General features: G+C 41.2%; 3 protein-coding genes across 11 annotated transcripts in view; 1 reads left to right on the forward strand and 2 right to left on the reverse strand.

The window, feature by feature from the left end:
• Positions 1 to 349: 349 nt before the first annotated feature.
• Positions 350 to 8,404, reverse strand: ubiad1 (UbiA prenyltransferase domain containing 1). Of its 2 annotated transcripts, none has more exons than XM_034196444.1 (3): positions 8,221 to 8,404; positions 3,547 to 4,149; positions 350 to 2,168 (listed from the first exon to the last, which is right to left on the reverse strand). In XM_034196444.1, the coding sequence occupies exons 2-3, from the start codon at positions 4,103 to 4,105 to the stop codon at positions 1,681 to 1,683; spliced, it is 1,047 nt and encodes a 348-aa protein (XP_034052335.1). In that variant the 5' UTR covers positions 4,106 to 4,149; positions 8,221 to 8,404; the 3' UTR covers positions 350 to 1,680. The 2 variants fall into 2 exon arrangements, with proteins under 2 accessions (XP_034052335.1, XP_034052334.1); XM_034196443.1 differs by having other exon boundaries at positions 8,022 to 8,404.
• On the forward strand, positions 7,141 to 17,951 carry mmp23ba (matrix metallopeptidase 23ba). The gene is made up of 9 exons (XM_034196442.1): positions 7,141 to 7,159; positions 9,586 to 9,948; positions 13,456 to 13,592; positions 14,282 to 14,421; positions 14,893 to 15,060; positions 15,149 to 15,313; positions 16,418 to 16,528; positions 17,434 to 17,560; positions 17,638 to 17,951. Exons 2-9 carry the CDS (start codon positions 9,823 to 9,825, stop codon positions 17,810 to 17,812), a joined length of 1,149 nt encoding a protein of 382 aa, XP_034052333.1. The 5' UTR covers positions 7,141 to 7,159; positions 9,586 to 9,822; the 3' UTR covers positions 17,813 to 17,951.
• Positions 17,952 to 19,648: 1,697 nt separating this feature from the next.
• cdk11b (cyclin-dependent kinase 11B) overlaps positions 19,649 to 21,950 on the reverse strand; it is a 29,493-nt gene continuing 27,191 nt past the window's right edge. For all 8 annotated transcript variants that reach the window (XM_034196439.1, XM_034196435.1, XM_034196440.1 and 5 more), the window contains 2 exons: positions 20,710 to 20,899; positions 19,649 to 20,248 (listed from right to left, as the gene is read on the reverse strand). In XM_034196439.1, the coding sequence (XP_034052330.1) occupies positions 20,156 to 20,248; positions 20,710 to 20,899 (283 nt within the window). In that variant the 3' untranslated portion in view covers positions 19,649 to 20,155. The remainder of the gene's footprint in view (positions 20,249 to 20,709; positions 20,900 to 21,950) is intronic.

Genomic DNA, 21,950 nt, shown 5'->3' on the forward strand with positions numbered 1-21,950 from the left:
TTTTCTAAAGCACAGACAAAGGCGGATGTCAAAAGTGTTTATCAGAATTGTAATTAACTATTAACAATCTGTACAACATGGGAGTGGCTATTTCTAATTTCCAATGAATTCAGCCCACGATTTAGGGTTGGGGGTTGAAACCTATGCACCCACAATTATTAAAATGAAGCTTTTCAATTAAACATGATTAAAGTATTAATCAACGTTTGCAAGAAGCAGTGAAGGAATAAAGGACAATGAATAGGACACAATCTAAAGATGTATACAGCTCCTCAGTATTATTGCTCTAGTTTCCTAATAACTTCTGAGATAACACAAAATGACAAAAAAAAATGGTCCAACGTAAAGAGAAGTTTTCAGTTGTTGTATATTTATAAAGGTTTTCATACATTAAATACACATTTATATAATTACTTAAATGTATTTATTATTAAAACAAGTTAATTTTACCAATAATTGAACATTTTAACCTATATCTTGATGCAATGTTCAGACCAATACCGCCCCCTGCTGACGCTGAGGGTTTCCTTTAAATAAGAAGACTGTAACTTTGATTGAAATATATATATATATATTTCATATCATGTTGCTTTGTTTGTTTGTTTGTAGCCTTTATTTAACCAGGTGAAAATCCCATTGAGATCAACAATCTCTTTTTCGAGGGAGACCTGCTTTATGGGCTACTTGATCTATATTGGCTCAATTCAATGACTCAGTCGTATTTGTAACAAATATACAATGGCGTACAACTTGAAAGAATGAAATACACAGGAACAGGTCACAGAGGTTTTAACTAAACTAATGTAGATTAAATACTGTGTCTTCTACAAGGAAGTGTCATTATAAGTGGTCACTTGTGGACAAAGAACATAACAATGTAGAGCTTTGTCATTGAAGTATGTATGCTGCTTGTATCCCTCCATCTACACACAGGAAATGTCTTTGTGACGGAATATAAAGGTTGCAATGAGGCAGTGAAACAATGGCCTATATTTTTTGGTTGAACAAAAATAACTTCTATTCCACTGTGCTATTTAAAACCCATTTGACAGCCACATTTGGATGGAGATCAAAGTGCTGCTTTATCCCAATTTAGAATGTAGAGACTGCGGAAATCAGAAGTGATTTTAAAGCGTTTAATTCATTTGTCATTAAACCAGTATTAAACATCAGTTTGCATGTTATATTGTATATCAAATTCATTTTGGCTGAAAGAACTGTGCCCCCTAATCCACAACAGACACATGGGTCATCAGCATCAGTGAGCTTTATTATAATCCAACCAAAGAAAAATGACAATGAGCAATTGAACAGCTTGTACCGTGCAGAGTACAGTGTATTTCATTTGATTCATTCATGTTTTTTAGGTACCAGCAACAAAATATGGCAACTGCAAGTTTATTGTCTGGCTGTAGATGATAAAAATGTTTCCTAGCTCTAAAAAAAATGACACAATGACTGTTACCAACACATGACAGCAGGCTTAATACTGGACAAAAACAACAGCTGATTATGCCTTCAGTGTCACAGAGGTGAACCTAAACTAAAACTGTTCAACATATAAATATGTCAATAAATTAACGCAAGTGAAAGCCCTCAGATAGCTCTGTACAAATACAAAGGTACATGAACTAGTCTGTATTAAAATGACAAAATGTGAAGATATCAAAGCTAGTTCAATCACAGTGAGGGCAGGCTGCCGGGAGGGGCCAGAATGATCCCGAACACGTAGAAAATTCCCATGAGGAGGTTGAGCTTGGCCGTCTTCTGGGGAATCTTGGCGTAGCATCGGCTGCGGAAATGCTTCTCCAGGGGGAAGGCCATGGGCAGCGTGAGCAGCGGCAGCGCCATGCTGATGGTGTACCGGGTGGCCAGGAGGCAGAAGAGCACGTAGGGGACGAAGAGCAGCATGTTGTAGAGGACGTAGGACAGCGTGGGGCCGATGAGGATGGCCAGCGTGACGATGCCCGCCTGCTTGTCAGAGTCCATGTCTCTGGTGTTGTTGCTGTGCAGGATGGCTTCCGTGTTTAGGGCCAGAGGGATGGCGTACACCAGCGGCAGCACCGACAGGTAGCCCACCTGCACCGCGTGCGAAAACATGACCGCCAGCGGGCCGAAGGTGATGAGGATCACCACGTCTCCCAGGGCCACGTACTTGAGGCCAATGCCTGCAGAAGACAAGTAAACAGAAGACACATCTAACTATTTATTTGTGTTTGTTAACAAGGAGGATGTAGAGGCGTAGTGTTTATTTTCACTTCCTCATTTATACTCTGAAGTTCCATAAGTACAAATCCAGGCATTCAATAGTCATTTATGGTACAAATTAGCCTCAAAAACAACTACACTAATGCTAAAAAATACAAAGATCTATCTTGATAAGTCCCTTAATTAGTGGTGGAATGTAACCACATTCTGTAAGTCAAAGTGAGTCTTAATTATGATATGAGTATTTCCATTTCATACCACTTTATGCGTCTACTCCACTACGTCTATTGTGGAAATATTGTACTTTTTACCCCACTACATTTATCTAACAGCTTTACTCATTTAGATTATTGATCCAAATATGTTTTTTTAAATACATGTGTATGTATTATTATAGATTAAACTACCCAGCAAGTATTACATTGTATTAACAGTTAGCAGGCGCAACATTTAAATGATGAATAATTATAATCTTTCTGAAAGAGTTTGAATGCAGGACTTGTATTTATAACATAGTATTTCTACACTTTGGTATTACTATTTTAACTTTAGTAAAAGATTGGAGTACTTTATTCACCACTGCCCATAATGCTTTAAATATGATCTTTTAATTCTTCCTGCTAAACTACTTCTTTTAAAAACTCCACAACCCCAGCATGAAATGCAGGGTTAGATCATATTTGTAGATATAAAAAGCCCAAGCTGAAAATAACCCTAGTGACATAATTATTGTTACAAAGCACCATAGAAGAAAACTATGTTGTTTTCACAGGTTGAGTAGACAGGTAAGCCTGAACGTTATTTGCATCAGTGCAATACAGTTCCCCTAGGACTTTTTAAATAAACCAAAATAAATGTTGCCCTGGATTGCATCGAATCATTTGAAAATGATGTGTTTTGCTAAATTAAATTCTTCACACCCTTCAGAGGGACTCGAATTGCACTTCACTTTACGAAGACATGTAACACATAAGTGACAAAAATACAGACTGCCTAAAAAAGGGGTAAAACAACCCACCCTTTGGTACCATCACACTCAAAGCCAGTTGAGTAGCACTTGAAATGTTTGGCTCTATGAAGCCTGATGTACTTATATGATTCTGTTTTCTTCAAGTTTGTATTTTGTTGGTCGAACGCACTTATTGTAAGTCGCTTTGGATAAAAGCGTCAGCTAAATGCAATGTAATGTCATCACATGACGGTGACCACTTCCATGGCTCCATACACAAGGTTTTTACAAAGCAGCCTGGTGCCACCAACATGTACTGTTTTGAAATACCACTTATATATAGGTTCTCTGAAATAGTCCCATGATATTCATGGCAATATTTTACTCACCTCCAGTGTATAAAAAAGAGCTGGACAATCCCCCGAAGTAAATAAGGGCTAAGTGTTCCAGTCTGAGTGTTGACAGGAAATAGAGCAGAGTGGCACACAAGCAGCCCAAAGAGTACAACAACGCTCCGAACATGACAACATCCTGCGGTGCCAAGATCTCGTCCACCAGAGTCCTATCATCACTCTTCTTGTGGTCAATCCCTTTGGAGAAGTCATAGTAGGTGTTCACGAGGTTCCCCGCCCCATGGACCACGAGGACGGTCACCGCGCACACCATGAGGATGACCAAGTCCACGGAGCCCTCCAGCTTGTATGCCAAGGCGCCGCCGAGGGCCACCGGTGTGAGCGAGGCGCTGAAGCTCCACGGCCTCAGGGCCAGCACGTAGGCTGCACACTTGAGCCTCACATCGGAAGCAACGCGGGACATCCTGGACTTGTGGTCAGGGCCCAGAGGATGGTTGAAGTCACTCAGACCGGTCTGCCATTGTTGGCCATTGTGACCATTCGATCCAGCCAGCACAAATGTCTCTGCCCTGCTTTGTTTCAGCTCTTTGGCCATTCCTCTGCAAGGAGTCTACAGTAGCAGCAACGTCTCCGGTGTTCCTGTAACAGCAAATCATCGACAAAATTACAAAACTGTTGATGGTGCAAAACCCACCACAGCCTTGACAGATATTGTACTAGAAGAAAGTCATACAGAAAGGTGTCATTTCAGAATGAATACAGATTAGGGATGTTAAGATTCACCGATTCGCATCGCTGCACCGGCATAAAGGTTCAAGATGCGAGTGCACCGGTTGAAAGAGTGCACATCGGCTACAGTTTTGGTTGAACTGGCGATGCATCGATTGTAGCGTCTTTGCATCGGTAAATATAATCTCCTCTCATCCTGTCAGCACTCAGCAGAGACGACCTTTGATCTTTGCTTCGCACTACGAAGGCCGAGAGTCTCAGGTATCAACACACATGGAAGTCGAGGAGAAAGAGAAACACAGCGCACCGAAAAATACCTACAAATCAAACGTTTGGCAACACTTCGGATTTTTCAAGAAAGACGGACAACTTGACAAATCGCAAGCAAATTGTAAACGATGTCGTGCCGCGTTAAAGTACACAAGTAGTACGAGGAACTTAGCCACGCACATAAAGAGGCGACATGGGGTCTGCGGCTGAAAAGAGAAACCTGAAAGTTAGACGTATGAGTTCAATCACTGAGAGGTGTTTAGTTTACAGCAGCCTGTGACGGCCGATAATAGTTTAAATGTCTTCCTCACTGTAAGCAGTTATGAAATACCTGTTTGTGAAAGGTTCTTTGTATTCTTTATTGTTCCTATAGAAACCACTGCTTTCTGCTCACTGGTGAGTTAGCCTATGGATGAGTGCTAAGCACATCAGGCTGGCAGCTGTATGGGCATTGCTCTATGGTAGCTGTTATGTGCACATTGTTAATCATGAGCAATGCTTCCTTACATTACTGTGAGGTGTTATACAACTGTACTCTGGAGACAGAGACCACTACTACAAAGGACATGTGAAAAGGCCAGTTTGTGAAAGGTCCAAGTGTTTGCTTTTTTAAGGTAAAAAATAAACAGCATAATGGGATGCGCAGCACTTTTTTGTTAATTTATTATTTGCTGCATATAAGGAATTTTAAAAAATCCTCTGTCGTACCATATTGAATTGTATCATTATTTTTGCATTGTGTTGATTTGCATCGTATCACATAATGTTGAATCAAATCGTATCGAACTGTATCGCAACATCGAGATGCGCATCGTATCGGCCTCAGTGATGGAGATGCAAATCCCTAATACAGATGCATTGAGGAGTTTGACGTTTGTTAAATAATGATAGGGTTACATTAAGTGTATACATCCTTTTACTACACTAACGTTGGGATAAACATAAAAGTATTGTTTTGGTCATGATACAAAAATGCAGGTATCATATTCTCATTGATAGATATTATAAGCCCAGGAAAAATTTCAATATTCACCACTGTAAGGAAAAAACAAGGATCCTGTCAGTAATATAATAATAACAAATAATCAATGCCATTAGACATTAATAATTCAGTATCAATGCCATGAAGAATAATATTAATAGAAAATGAATGCAGAATCCGCTTTATATTTAACAATATTTTCTTTAAATTGTTTGATTTGATGTTGATTTACATAATCAGGCAACGTAAGACGTCTCCAGCACTTGCAGACGCCCTGTTAAAAGTCACCTATGTTCAAAAGAAATATAAAGTAAATACAATATATAAGCGTGAGTTTTAATTGCATGTCAGATGTTGCTCCAGCAGGCCTGTGAAGTCTACCGCAGGTATACTCGGTAGACAGGGACAGGCTGGTAAACTTGCAGCAATGTAAAACACTGACTAACGTTACAGTAACGGTTCTGCTGTGGCGTTTTCAATGCAGGACAAACTGTGACTGTCTGTTTAGCTTGCCAATAAATACACGTGGCATTTTGTTAAAAAACACCTAGAATCAAATCCTAAAGAAACTGCTATCCAGGGAAACCAACACCCTTGCCAACTGGATAAGGACACCGTGCCGGTGTTCCGGATTAACTGGTTCCCCGATCAACTGGGGCACAGAGGTGGGGGGCGTGGCCTTCGACTGAAATACACATTTCGATCGCTTCTTCTGTCGTTTACATAAATCTTTTGGTATATTTGGCTCGGTAGGAAGACTTTGATGCACATTCAGTACCAGTGTGTGAGGTTGTGGTTACGATGGAGATATCCGGACGCGAACAGCGGGGACTACAAAAAGAAAAACGAGTTGACTGGGGATGTCTGTTCAAAAACGTTGCAAGCTCCAATAAATCATTTAAACCAGCTATTGTTGCCAGACTTATTACTGAATATCGTTCCTAATGTGATACCAAGTCCACCTGAGACCTGTGTACACCTTCAGACAGCCTCCCAGTGAAGCACACGTTGTTTACTCACAGTTTGAAAGCAGCTGGAGAAGTCTTCAGCTGTGGTAATCCGCTCGAATAAATCCTTTAAACCAGCTATTGTTGCCCGGTTTATTACTGAATATCGTTCTTAATGTGATTCCAAGTCCACCTGAGACCTGTGTACACCTTCAGACAGCCTCCCAGTGAAGCGTACGTTGTTTACTCACAGTTTGAAAGCAGCTGGAGAAGTCTTCAGCTGTGAACTGTAAACTGTGATCCTCAGGTAAACATCCGCCCAGGGAAAAATGGGACAACAAATATTAGGAATCCTCTATTCAAACATAATATTCAGTGACTGAATATTATGTTTGAATAGAGGATTCCTAATATTGTTTGCCGAGACTAACATTAATGACCCATCAGCATTTTAAAGTCTACCTGCACATGCAGCCATGACATTTCTGCTGCTATCTTTGCAAAACGAGTTAACAGTCACATCTTATCTGGATGAGTGCTGCAGAATACTGTTTATATAAAGGGATAAATGTGTGTGTAGTCTTTCATATTAAACATGATCGCTGGTAGATAGCCACAGAAGTCGTAACACAGTTTAAACTGGGCGGGTCCCATTTTTCCCTGGGCGGATGTTTACCTGAGACAGTTCACAGCTGAAGACTTCTCCAGCTGCTTTCAAACTGTGAGTAAACAACGTGTGCTTCACTTGGAGGCTGTCTGAAGGTGTACACAGGTCTCAGGTGGACTTGGTATCACATTAGGAACGCTATTCAGTAATAAGTCTGGCAACAATAGCTGGTTTAAATGATTTATTGGAGCTTGCAACGTTTTTGAACAGACATCCCCAGTCAACTCGTTTTTCTTTTTGTAGTCCCCGCTGTTCGCGTCCGGATATCTCCATCGTAACCACAACCTCACACACTGGTACTGAATGTGCATCAAAGTCTTCCTACCGAGCCAAATATACCAAAAGATTTATGTAAACGACAGAAGAAGCGATCGAAATGTGTATTTCAGTCGAAGGCCACGCCCCCCACCTCTGTGCCCCAGTTGATCGGGGAACCAGTTAATCCGAAACACCGGGGAGGCTCAACCATAGATATATATAAACCAAACACTAGATGACTCACCCGCGCTGCTGGCCAATGGAGACCGACGTTGCCACATGGCGGCCATCTTGCCACAGGCAGCTCGCTCAATCATAACATTATGTCTATGGTGCACTATTGAAATAACCGTAGATTGCTCAATTTTCAAACGGTTTGGTTCGTTATTTCATTTCATACCTTTATTTAGACAGATAAATCCCATTGAGATCATTGATCTCTTTTTCAAGGGAGACCTTGAATTATTTTTGTTATAAACATCAAATATGTAGTTATGATACTGCATACTTATAATTATAATCATTAACTTGTTTTTTTCAACATGTCTTGTTGACTCCTGTATCATAGCCATGCTAATAACGTTTATAATAAACCAAACCGTTTGTAAATCAGTCAAGATTTCAGCAAGTTAAGAGTATGTTTGTGCAGATCACTCACCTTACAACAGCTGTAGCAGTAGTTGTTGACTGTGGTAAAGTGGACGCAGGTGAGCTACGCTGGCGACTCCCCCTTGAGCCATCTGTGTTTATATATATCTATGGGGTCAACCACCTCCGCCTGAATAGCTGCTCAGATTAGGGGATTAAAGCTAACGGTTAGCCGCTGAGCTAGCAGAGAGGAAATGTCTGACTCTTACCGGTTATGTCTTCAACTTCCGACACAAGCTGGGTCTCTCTCTCCACTTAAAAACATATTTCTGAGCCCGGTGAACGAGAGGCAGTTACATATCTGACATATCAACTTCGAGGGGATTTGACTGGTTGGCAACTGTAAACCCTTCTGCGCCTGACCATGGTGACGACGGACGCCATTTCCTCTGACACAAGTGCAACTCCGTATATCCGCCGAAGAAACCGTTTCTCGTATAGTGGTTCCGACTTGCTTATTGTTCCTACAAACAATTTGGCACGACACAATAAATAGTTCAATAAAAAAGAATCACTAATTTGACCCATTTTATGACATAGCCCACCCCAAATAAAGCTATTTTCTTGCACTATTTTTGTCTTTTATTTCTAATGCCAACAACTAAGCTGTAGCTATTGTGTATAAAACAACAACAACAATAATAATAATAATAATAATAATAATAATAATAAATACTTTGACCACCCTGGGTCCAAATAATAATCACATCTTCTTAGACATTGTTCTACTATCTTCCCAGAAATATAAGATATTGGATTCAGGTCAATAATTTCTTATGAGTTGTCATTTACAAGGCATACGATTTAAAACCAAATGGACTGAACCACAAGTATGGGACACATTCCAGTTGTGGCCCATGCGCACATTAATACATGGGTCAGAACTTGCCATGTAAAATGCAGTGTACACGAGTGGAGGAGTCTTTGGTGCATAAGTACTTCAAGACTGTCACCCAGCCTAGTCCAAAATAAATCAACTTTTATAAGAGGTAATAAAATAAAGAGGTTCTGGATACTACAAGTGTTCCTGGAGTTTTACTTCTCCAGACTTTTTCCTCTCTCCATGCACCTTAAAAGTATGTGAAACTGTGCCGGAAATCCCTACTCCCCTTAATCCCCTCTGCAATGCCAATGCAAGCAATCTATACTCACAGTGGATCCTTGCAACACTTGTAAAGTGAAAGGAGACACAAGTGGAACGTTTTGCAAAACAACACATGCTTTTAATCGCTTGGAAGAAAGTTAAAAGGAAAATAAACTGCATCTGCTCTTCTGTTTGTGTGTTAGGAGTTTCATGCAAACTGGATTTTATTAGAAGTCATTTGTTGTTTGCATATGTGGCAGAAACTTGTTTAACAGAGGAGGATGTCCTGTTTTGATTTGTTGTGCAGACAGTGGGATAAGGAGAAGACAACACTTTTTTTCCCCCTCAGGAGAATGGCATAAACCTCAAAAGATCATGTTTAAAAAAAAGCATCTGATTCCGCTTTAACTGAGCTCCAGACAGTAGTTTGCAACAAGTGGTTTGGTTTTCATTAGATCGTCTCGACACTGACCCCATGCCCCATCCGCAGTAATATGAAACCAGCCCTCTGGCAGGCGCACAGTGAGGAAGAGACCAGAGCTGCTGGTGCTGGTGCAGTCTGCACCTCTCCTCCGCAAGAACCGCATCTTCCACTGCGCTGCCGCACACAGCTGCACCACAAGACAACACCGGGCGCAATGGCCAGGGAGTAGATGGTGAACCTGTGTAGTCTTCACTGAGGGATTATTGTTTTTTGTGTGAGTTTCTGGACGTGTAAATCGCAGCCATGGTGTGCTGTCAGACTCGCAGAAGTTTACGCAGAAGCGTCTGGGGCTTCGCTCCTCTGCTGGCCGCCGCGCTGCTGAGTCTCGGGATGCAACCAACCACCGCGTTCCCTTCCTGGAGGTTAGAGGTATGCTGTGAGTGACCGCTTCATGATAACAGTGGGACTGACTCTGTGAAGTCCAATATCATGTCTGGTTTGTGATTACTAAGGTTGTGACTTCCTTTAATCGTTTAAAAAAACACCACACCAAACTTCATTCACATTTCTGTGACTTAATATTTACCCTAGGTTTATGTGAAGCTTGGTGTTTCAAACGTAACATTTTGAAATTATTTGTAATAATTAAAGACTGATTTTAAATTCGGCATAAGCCTATACTGCTTTCAACAAAGCAGCACCTATTCCAAATAGTAACCAACTTTTGTAAATCAACTCATTCACAGTCTGGCACTAAAACAGTTGTGAGTTTGAATGATGTTGAAATTGATAGAATGGTACTTGGTGGATCCTTTATACAACAAATTCACCAAAGATATATCAGGATTAGTGATTTTCTTTATCATGTGATTACAAGCTGGTCAGTAATATAACATTTAAGAAATGCCTTTTTTTTTTAATTAAATTGGTCATTAGTGACAGGTTGTCAAATTAACAGAGTAAATGTTTTTTTCAAAGTAGCAATTGCATCATTCACACTTTTATTATGCAGGAGTTCTGCATAATAATATCTTCTCATGAAATCCTTTAGTCATAGAAGGCATTATGCACAGGCATTAACTTAAGCATCAGATTTAATTGATGCTGTGTTCAAATGGAGGAGTTGGATTCCATAATTAGATTAGGCAACCGAACAGTAATATTTGTCAATGAATTAGATAAATGTGTTGCTCCACACTGCCAGCCACCCACTGTGATACAGAGCCTAAGGGATAGTGTTATGTCATTTCCTTTGCCACACACTCATTCTGCGTCCATCAACAAGACTGCTGTGGAGGACTACATAACTGCCTGAGATAAGCTCCTCGAAGGCTAACAGAATGAATTAAGGCATCATTTAAAAGACTCTAAATGGTTCAGTTAATTACATTTTAAATGTGTTTTCGCTTAAGTGTAGTGAAACAATGCACTATAACAGGGTTAAAAATCTAGAAAAGTAACACTCTTTTCTACCAATGTCGACAATCAGTTTTGTATACCTGCAATCTGCTATATATTCAGAATTTCCCTTTTTTGTTTTATACAGAAAATCACCTTTCTTGACTCTCTGAAACTAAGGAGAAAATCTGTATCCCCTTTTTTTAACGGTCTCTGAGATAAAGTCTTCCAGACTCGCCCCGGGATCCTCCGGGATTCCACGTTGTGCCCCCAAGACTCACCACTGGCTTCAAGGTTTAGTCTAGCACATTTGTTTCGGCCGTCACGGTTTACAGCTCATCTCTATTTGTGCCAAAGAGGGGGATTATATTTGCAGTGAATATAACAAGACAGGACACAGAAAGAACTTTGCTGGCCTGACTACATTAAACACCTCATAAATCACGGAGCACGAGGCTCAGTGTGTGAGCTGAGGTCAGGGAAGCAACTGTTGTATAAAACAATGACCAGGATGTATATAATCAATGTAATACAGAAACATTATATTTAACATCAGAACAAGAGAGGCCATCAAGTTCAACAGCAGTGTGGGACAGTGTGCCAGACTGCCTGCTTCACTATTTAGGTAAGGAAATTAAGGAAGTACTGCATCTTTTTGTCTTGACTGGGCGAAGCAGGAACTGGAAGCTGAGGACAGGGTGTAGAATACAAAGTGAAGGGAGGGACTGATGTTTTTTCTCCATCTTCAGTACTTTTCCTTCAGTTAGAAAACACGCACTGGAGCGTATGTTGCATAGGTCGAATAGTTGAAAGAGATTTCGTTGCTAATTGCTATATTTGGATTGTGTTGTGAAAGACGCCAAACTATCAAATTTGCTTAAGATTTATAAAAAAAAGTCAGCAACTTTTGTATAATTTTTTGTAACAGAAAAAAATGTGTGTTGCTCATGTCTCCTTTAAATCGTCTTGCAAACCAAGAGTTTGGGAACCACTGCATTAAACTGATTTTTATTCTAGTGTATTCATTATAGAGTTGTATGATTGTATACAACAGTGTTACTTAACTTAAGGCCCCAAGGCTAGACCGGGTGTCTGGGTTGGGCAGCTAAACATTTTCTAATTCAATATTAAAATAAACAAGTGATAATGGGATAAAAAACACCATAAGAGCTTGTACTTTAAAAAACAGCAGCAACATATAATCAATGGTATTAACTGGGCCCTGGCCTCCAAGCATTTTGTAAAGGTGGACCGCAGGCAAAGCAAGTGAAGTGTAAACCATTAGGCCTCGGTGGCTCAGTATCCTTGAAGAACTCGCACCTTTTACGTGATTTCAGACAACCTATGGTGCTGAAAAATAAATTAAAGCCAAGTGCCAAAACTGCATTTCCTCGATTGGCTACCCAACACTGGCTAACACCCACATTGAGCTACACAACAGCTCTTTGTGACATTGCAGAGATTTCGTTCATCTGTATGTTTTTTGCAGGCAATAGCATTATTAACAGTTCCGACTGGACTCAATGTGGCAAAAAGCCGGCTGTTGTACAGATGAGGGATTTTGCGATGACTAATGGGGATAAAATCGCACACTTTCTGTTGGTCTCTACTTGAAGGGATTAGGTTTGTTCAGTGCAAAAGGGCTGGCAGTAGTTCTATGAACAAAATGAAGAGGCTTGAGATTGAGACTACTTTCACACCTCCACACATCTGGCCAAACACTGGAAGATAAACACGCGTTGTGGATTGTCTGCCTTGGAAGACATTCATACTGCAACCTGTTGTTAGCAGGCTCTCGCATCCTATGACTAATTTTATGAAACATTTAAGGTTGTAAAGAAAACAAGATTCAGGATACATGGGCAGTTGTCTTCTTAAATGTATTAATAATAAACAGAAAGCCTTCCCTGCACTCACGCACAGAATGAGCTCCCAATAACTGTTGGAAAGTGGATTTATTACCTGAAACCCATCTTTGTAAAAAGTTATAGACTTGATCTACTGGTGCATTCACTTACTGGAATATCACAGCCAAAGCAAACCACAACTTAACTTCAGTCACAAAATGTTTATGAAAGCACTTAATAAAATCACCCATAAAACTAAATAAATATCGCAGAATCCAGGTGGGATGATTTGGAGTTGATGTTGCCCATCCCCTAAGGGACATTAGACAATTTATCTGCGAAAATAATCATACTTATGTTCGGAAAGCACTTTAACTGCTGACCACATCCCGTTTCCATAAGATGGAATGCCCTCGCAGGAAAAATGAATGTGTAAAATTCAGATACAAGCTAGTGAAATAAAACTGGGTGCAGTTGTAACTGTCAAGGTTACTAATGGAGTTTAATGCCAGCAGCATCAAAAGTAAAACCTTTCTAGGGATTGTAATACGCATTCATCTGGCAAATCATTTAGTTTATGGAATTATTTTTGGAAGCTTACTCCATGCTAATCCCTACAGCATAAGGTGTTTTAATGTCCTAACTATACTCCAAAGTAAATTGATTAATTAAAGGTTTTTCTTTGTCCAAGGAAGAAGCTTACACCACTGTGCTGCTCATCAGGATCCGCAAAGAGGCCCGGTCACAAGTGCTTCACCTCTCCAGGAACAAGCGCTACACCCTCACCCCGGAGAAGCTCAAATGGGACGAGTTCAAGCTAACATACAAGTATTCCTTTACAATTCTTCCTTTAGTCAAGTCAAAAGCAAAGTACAGTTGTAGAACATGGAGAGAGTTAGACTGGTGTTGGTTTTTGCAGGAAAACACTGCCATCGACTGTTGGCGAAGTCGGTCAGTGGCCATTTATAAGGAACCATTTACCCTAAATGGAAAGAGCATGTCAATATCTTCTCATCTAATGTCAGTCATGATGTGTAACAGAGCTTAAAAGGACCACTACTACAACCACAACTCTGCTTGCATTTGTGAGAAAAAAAGTTAATGATAAAGCAAGTACTTGGTTTTAATCTTGGATTGTGCTACATCTAATGTTTGGAGAAGATCCAGAGGCATTTAGTTTCTTTGGAGCTATAAAGAAAGGATTCCCCCATTCAAAAATATGTGTTTTAGAAAGGTATGATCACTGGGCTTTGGTGATCCAGCCTTAGTGGACAGTAGCCACATTTCAGTTGTTCTTGAATTAGTCAAATATTATCTTCAACTCTTTCATTATAGAAACTCTATGATCAATACTGGATTTAAAAGAATCAGTCTCACACTATCCAAGATATAATATAAAGTAATCGAGCTGTACTTGCAGTGCTTGTGGGAATTCTGAGTGAACAGTAGCCATTGGCAGTTCTCTCCACTGCAGAAGTCCATTAATAACTACATAAAGCCGTTTTGTTTCTGAGCAGGTTGCTCTCCTTCCCTACAAACTTGATAAATGCCAGCGACACGCGCCGAGGCATTGCCAAGGCTTTTGGCGCGTGGAGCGACGTCTCGCCGTTTACCTTCAGAGAGGTGCCAGCTGACCAAGAAGCAGACATTAAGATTGGTGGGTACTCGGCATGTGGCTGCATCAATCCCCAACAGATTTCCCTTGGCTCCGCGCTCCAGACTGCTTTGTCATTATCGTTTTTCTCTCCGTGTTGTCAGGCCAGAAATCTCCTTGCCTCCAAACGTCTTAAATCAGACCAACACGACTATATTACCAGACTTATTTCAGCATGATTCATATTTCTAAATGAAAAAAATAAATTCTTAACAACTAACAAATATGTCAGCCCATGGTAAAGCAGTCTAAATTATACTTTATTCAACCCCGGGGTTTCAAGCTCCAGGGTCCTGCATAAATTCTCAGTGACAGCAAGAGGAATGGTTGTCATCCTGCGGGGTGAAGGCTAAAGAAATGAGCTCTGTCTTTTGTAATTCATCATCCCCCTGCTGTTGTCACAGAGCATAAATAATGGAGTGAGGGCTTCCCTCCTCGGCTCTGAGGTATGTCTCTCTCCCTCTGTCTTGGCAGGCTTCTATCCCGTCAACCACACAGACTGTCTGCAGTCTTACTTGCACCATTGTTTCGATGGCATCACAGGAGAATTGGCGCACGCATTCTTCCCGTCAACAGGCGAGATCCACTTCGACGACCACGAGTACTGGATTCTAGGAAACATGCGCTTCAGCTGGAAGAAAGGCATGTGTCTCCATTATGTTCAAACTGCTCATATTTAACCTGTAAAGGTGATTGACGCAGAAAATAATCAAAAGTATCCATGTTGCAGGTGTTTGGCTGACGGATCTTGTCCATGTGGCAACTCATGAAATTGGCCACGTACTGGGACTCATGCACTCATTGAACCCTAAATCCATAATGCACCTGAATGCAACTCTGACTGGACGCAAGCTCATCACACAGGATGAGGTGTGGGGTATTCACCGCCTCTACGGTAAGTTCACACTTTTCTTCCAGAACACAAATAGAAAAGCTCTTCTTTCAGGCTTTAACAATTGCCAGTAGGAAGCAAGTCAAAGGCAAATGGAGATATTTGGTCGTGAAGACATTTTGTAATTCATCGAAAAGGTGAAAAACATGCTCAAGACCAAAAGAAACAAAACAACTTATCATGCTGGGATCAGACTAATCTCTACAACGATATATTAAAGGATATCCATTAGAAATATGTATCAGAGGCGTTGTATTTTCGGTTTTGTAGAATCGACCAATCAATTTTGAGCAGACGCAGCCCGTAAACAGTACGTATGGAGAGCAAAAATGGCAGTGTGCCCTGCCATGGAGTGCATTGGTCGAAATGCCAATTCGATACAAAATGTCAGACTCAGTTTAAAGTGGGAACTTGTGAAAGAATCTAATTCTTAGATAGTTTATCTTAACTCGAGCTAAACTATTGCGTCTCAGGTTGCTAATCAACAATATGCCCAGAAACAACACCCAAAATATTTGCCCTTCCCCAGATGCTTATCGTCGTCAGGTCCATTGCCAATGGCTTCTTAGAGCAGCTCACCCTGACAGAGCAATGGTGCATCATATTAAAAGTTTCACAGCAGTTTGACTACTGGGCGTTAGACCTTTAACATGCCAATCGAAACAGGAATGATGTTGTTGATGCTATCAGCCAACAGTGAGGTCAGTCTCTGGCACTTCCTTTCCATTCTCCTGCTCATTAGAGTCATGAAAGACGGTAAGCTATGACTGTCTTCCAGCAAAGTCAGGGCAAGGATTCAAGCATTTAAGTAATCCCCCCCTCAAATGGCAAAATGATAATAAATACATGTGGTCCAATCCCAGCATTAGAAATGTACATCTATATGCAGCTAAAGAACTAGCTGTACAAATCAGTTATTCCATTTTTGGCCACAATCCACCAGAATTTAGACCACAGCGTTTGCTTCTGACGACTGACACTGAATTGGCATTAATGAATGTTGTATAAAAGTACTCGAGTCATTATAGTGAGTAATTTTCATTGGAACAAAAAGTAGATTAGAGACTTGCTGACTTGTCTGATCATCCTACCCCCTCTCTCTTCCAGGATGTTTGGACAGGTTATTTATCTGTCCTGCCTGGGCTCGGAAAGGCTATTGCGACAGTAAGCGCAGGCTGATGCAGAAGCACTGCCCATCCAGCTGTGATTTCTGTTACGGTAAGAGACAGCAGCAGTCCAACAGAGAGTTTTCCCTCAATTGAGCAGCTCAACGAGCTGCTGTGAAGCGTTTGCCAATGGAGCAACGGGGTCCAACAGGTTTAGCCAGGCAGAGCAGCGGTGGGGGTTGAATTGAAAGGAGATTATTACACTTGCTCTTGGAGGAGATTCTGTTAAATCCTGGAGTACACCATCATCTCCAGGGAGAACATTTTGGTTTTAGAGCAAGTACATTTTAATTGCTGCCAATATTGATAACCCATCAACTGTCTGACAGCATAAACTAGAATATATGTATTGTGGGTTGCACAGGCCTCCAGTTGCACAACAGGAAATGGCTCCTTTAAAACAATCCCGGCCAATGGATTGTTGTGGCTTTTTGGAGATTTTTGTCAGCAACAAGGGACAGAGCGGGGAGAGGCAAGAGGATACGATTCCTGGCTCACAGTAATCTGTTCCTCGTTGTTGATTGGGAGACGTTGTACGGCTGTGGAAAATTCCTGAGTGACTCCAAACCGCTGGAATTTCAGACTGTGGCTTGAGGGTTAGAGACACACACGGTCAATTTGGATTTTTGTGGCATTAACAAGAGCAAATGTTTTAAAAGCTGACTTTGTGTTGTGTTTGTAAGAAACCAGATGGGAGAGAGTATATTGATAAGACGAGCGCAGGTAAGGCATTGAGAAAAGCATAGTGTTTCACGTGATCACGTTTGTATCACATTTTTGGACCGAGTTTCGGTGAGGGAAAGTTGTCACATCTCCAGACGACGGAGTACACAGAGGTGCAGGATAATCCTTTTTTGATTACTCTCAAGATGATTGGTCAGGATCATTTTAAGATCATCAAGACTGATGTTTGTGTGTCTTTTTTTGAAGCATCGGCTTAAGTGTTTCTCTCTTCAGAATTTCCTTTCCCCACTGTGGCTCCCACCCCGGCGGCACGGAGGACCAAACACAAGCTGGTGGTCGAGGGCAAGAAACTCACTTTTCGTTGTGGGAAGAAAATAGCATCGAAGAAAGGAAAAGTATAGTGAGTATTTGTTTTCTGTCCACCTGACATATAATATAAAAGAATGAGCGCCATCTAACACCTTTCTCCTGTTTCAGCTGGTACAAGGACGGAGAGCTGCTGGAGTTATCTCACCCAAACTACATTTCCTTGAAAGACGACCACATCACGATAGTGGCCAACGCCATCAACGAAGGCACGTACACCTGCGTTGTGAAAAAAAAGGACAAAGTTCTCACAAACTACTCGTGGAGAGTGCGTGTGCGCTTCTAAAGGCCTCCGTGCACACAAGGAGACTTCACTCACTAGGGCACATATTTCTTCTGTATCTTTCAAATACAACTGTTTATTGTCAACTGGTTCTGTGAAAAGAATAAATGTTCTGTGACAAGTAGTTATTTCGTAAACACCACCTGACTTTGAAAAGTTGCTCATGACAGAAGTTCTGGTTTGCATTTTGTTCGAGGATATAAAAAGACACAAACAGCGCTTGTCAGTTGTTTGGGAAAAAAGTCTACTCTGGGGTTTATGAGGGGGGGTTTAACATGCATTTTATTTCTGAAACTAGCTTTTTTTTTCTAGTACATCGATTTGTGCCATAAGATGGTTAGCCAGGATTTCTTCAAAGCTCTTGCTTCCAAAACTGCATTCACATGAGCGCAGAGCCTTGCGGTAAAAACATCTGATTGGTTTCACAACGAAAGGTCAGCAGTAAATGAGGTCAAAGTTTAAATAAATTGTATTTCGAGCGCAATGAAAGGCAACAATTTTGCCGAGGCTCACGACCTATAGAAACACAACGGTAACTTCAGCGCAGAGACGTTTTGTTTTGTAACATTTGAATGCAGCTTAAGGCAGTTATGGTCCAAGGCCAACCAGGGGTTCTTGGAGTGACCAAGCAAAACGGGAACTAATTAGATGTTACTGTAGCTAAGTTCAGAAGATATAAACCGAGTTGGAGAATATATAGAGTGGTGCATTGATAAAGTTTTTTTGTAAACCAACCCAGATTTGCAAATGGGTACCTTGACAATAAGCAATGGGATATTTTTCAGCAGGATAATCTCTACATATCAACACCACTTTGTGATGTTCGAAGCGTCAATGCAATCACCAGAAGTTAAATCTATCTTTAGGCTATAAACGCACTAAATCAGTCGCAGGGCGTCACAACCGCTAAGCTAAAAGTGACTCGTTTGGCGTGATGACGTTAAATAGTCCCGCCAATTATAAGACACATACATGTAGAATATTACTGACATTTTATGTTGTATTAGAGCAATACATGAAACCCTCTTCTTCGAGCATCTAGTCAAAAACTATCCATTTCTGAACCACTATATGAGAATATTCTAAAATACAGTGAACACACAATCTTTAGCTAAATGGTCCCAGAGAAAATGTTGCAAAAAAAACAAAACAGGTCTGTGTCTGTTAAGGAGCTTAAAGAAAGTTACAGAAGCCCTTGCCTTATGAATAATGTATGCACTGACCAAACTACACTTCTTCAGCCAGAATAAGCAGTGTTGTCTACAGCTTTTGGAACCACATATGGAACACCTCAGACGTCTAGCTTACTTTACTAGCCTCACAGTGAAGCCAGCAGTCTGCCTCCAGAGATCCAGAGCAGTCGATTCCACTAGCAGCTCTCCTTCCAAGATTATTCAACACATCAGGTGTAATAATCTGCAGAAGGGGATAGATAAAACTGATTAATGAACATTTAGAGCTGGCTCTATACATCCTAAGACAATGGGTTTGTTTTTCTGCGAAAGCAGCGAGCGGACTGTAATGTACGGTTTATTTTCCTTCGGCTCAAAATCAAAGAATTTATTGGTTTAATTCTGAAGTCGCAGAGCAATTCAACATTCAAACTGGCAGAGTGAAGTCTGGGTCTCTTTCCCCTGAAAGAACAAAGTACTGAGACAAAGTGTGCAGTGCAAAGAATGACATCACTGTTGGACAGCGACTACTGAGTTGGGTTCAAGTATGGATTTTTTTTTTTGTAGGCTCGACTTCCCTTCGTTTTTTTTTCTGTTTTGGAAGCGTGCGGTTCTGTTTGGATAGCTTGGACAGGGTATATAAATATATGGGGAGCATCAGACAAAACAAAGTTTCAAACTTTATTCTGAGCAATAACATCGCCCCCGTCATAGAGTGACATTGACAGTACATTTCTAACATAATGCTGGATGAAAGCATCGTTATACAGTAGCTCAGGCAGCCAGGAAATACCAACCATTTAGAAAAGCTGGTTCTCTCATGAAGTATAAAAAAGGAAAATAAAAAAAAACATGAGCTAAACTTCTAAAAGGTGAATGGTTGTGTCTCCTGTTAAGAGCTAAAATGACCACGTTTAAAATGGTGAAATGGTTTGTAAAAAACATAGAAGCCGAAAAGGTTGCAGGGACATTTCTGGAGATTCAACATGTTTGAGCCACCAGTCTTGCTGTGAGACAGTCCTGACTATCTGGTAACAGTTGTAACCGGTCAGATTTCGCTCTGGTTCACAGCTGTAAACCAGCGACACTGTCCAATTCCAAAAGAAGAAACAATTCACAGAACTTTCTTTGCTCTCGCTCTGTCAGAGAGCCAGGTGTCCAGCTGTTTCTGGGCTCAGAATTTGAGGCTGAATCCAGGACCGACTGCAGACACCCCCTGGTTGCTGGTCGTCAGATGGAAGCCTGTGTCTTTGAGGTCATCGTCACCCTGGAGAGAAACAAATATTGCTCCTGGTTAATCAAGTTGTATCACTCTTCTGATATCATTTCCTCTATATTTTATATTATAACCTCAACCTGAATGATTCTTATGATACATTTTGATTGTATTTTATTCATTGAAATATTCCTTTTCGGTGTTTCAGTGGAGTTTTAATACAAGCTTTTCCACTTTTGAAAAGAAAAAAGCTGGCCTAAACATGCCTTAAAATGTGAATGAAAATATCTCCTGTAACTGTCCTTGAAAGTATAAGCCTTTAGCTTCTGGGTGGGTAGGACCACTGCTGAAAAAATTAGGGCCCCAACGGTAGCTCATCATGGAAAACATAAGGAGGAAATACGCGGACACAAAGCAGAAGCCTGTAGGTCTGTAATCTATTTAACACAGACAGCGTACGGAAAGACTGGTAGCTGTGTGTAATGGAGAAAGTGGAGCCTTAATGTCCTTACCAGGTGACTGTAGCCCAGGCCTCCCTCGGGTGGGCGAGGGCTGGTGCCTCTCTTCACCCTCTGCTGCTCGCTCTTGGCGGGCCAGGTGGGGAACATGGACGGGTCGATGGGCAGCGGCGTCTCGCGGAGGTACTCGTGCTTGAGCCCCTCGTCCGATAAAATCCTCTTACTGGGGCAGTAGGTGAGGAATCTGGAAACAGACGAAGAATTCATATTTAGATGCTAATGCACTTTAAGTTAAGAATGACGCACTGTTAAGAAGGAAGCTAGTTTGTGTCAAAAGATCAGATGCAGGTACGTGTAGGCACTGCTGGAGAACTCAGATTTTGAGTTCAATTTAGCATGCACTGAGGAACTGATTAATTTTAACGACTATATTAGCCATAAACACAAACGAGGCAAATGTTCCCTTTACTAATCAGCTTGATTGACTTAATCTAAACAGAGAATCCCGTCATGAGCTGCAGACCTGTCACGAGGAGCCAGTGAAAATGGTGCACGTAGTCTTGACAGGATCACCACAGAATAATGAGGAGCTGTTTAATCGTAATAATTAGCTTTCTAATTCTGTCTGATTGAAATCTTCAATATAAAAAAATGTTTTGATAACAAATTCTCAGCTTTCCGACACATGATGGCAAATACTAGCATTAAAAAGGGATGATCCAGCACTTGTTATTGTTTAGGAACTCAAAGAATGTGTGCTCTTCCTGCACCTGTGAATGTACTCATCCTCCGCACACTCAGGACCAAAGAGCCCTGCTGGTTTTAAGAGCCGTTCAGACCGGTTTTAACTGGGATATGAACCAGCAGTATTCTGGACTTCTATCTAACTAACTTTTTATTTGAAGTCAAGCTAGATTCAGCAAATCATGTGCATGTTGAGGCCCTTCTTCAGGTTACTTAAGGCCCCATTCCTCAAAAACTTCCCTACACAGTGGGGTGTGATATTCCGAACAGCTCTGCGATGTCTACCTGCCAAAATATTCCTCTAAACTGATCCTGCGGCGCTCTGTGTGAAGCTTTCAAACCGCACTCCTCTACGTGTTGACCTCCTTAGGTCTGTCTCTGGGTAAACGCCTTGTGAGTCCAACAGCTGGAAGCTTTCAGCTGCGTTGGACGGGTGCCAGACTTCCACTGAACCGTGCTGGCTCCACAGTGGACACGCTGCTGCCATCCTCTGCAGCTGCGAGGTAACCGAGCGGTATGCTTTTCATTTACAGGTGCAGGCAGGAGGCTCT

Source organism: Gymnodraco acuticeps, unplaced genomic scaffold, assembly GCF_902827175.1.
Source record: "Gymnodraco acuticeps unplaced genomic scaffold, fGymAcu1.1, whole genome shotgun sequence".
Classification (NCBI taxonomy): Eukaryota; Metazoa; Chordata; class Actinopteri; order Perciformes; family Bathydraconidae; genus Gymnodraco; species Gymnodraco acuticeps.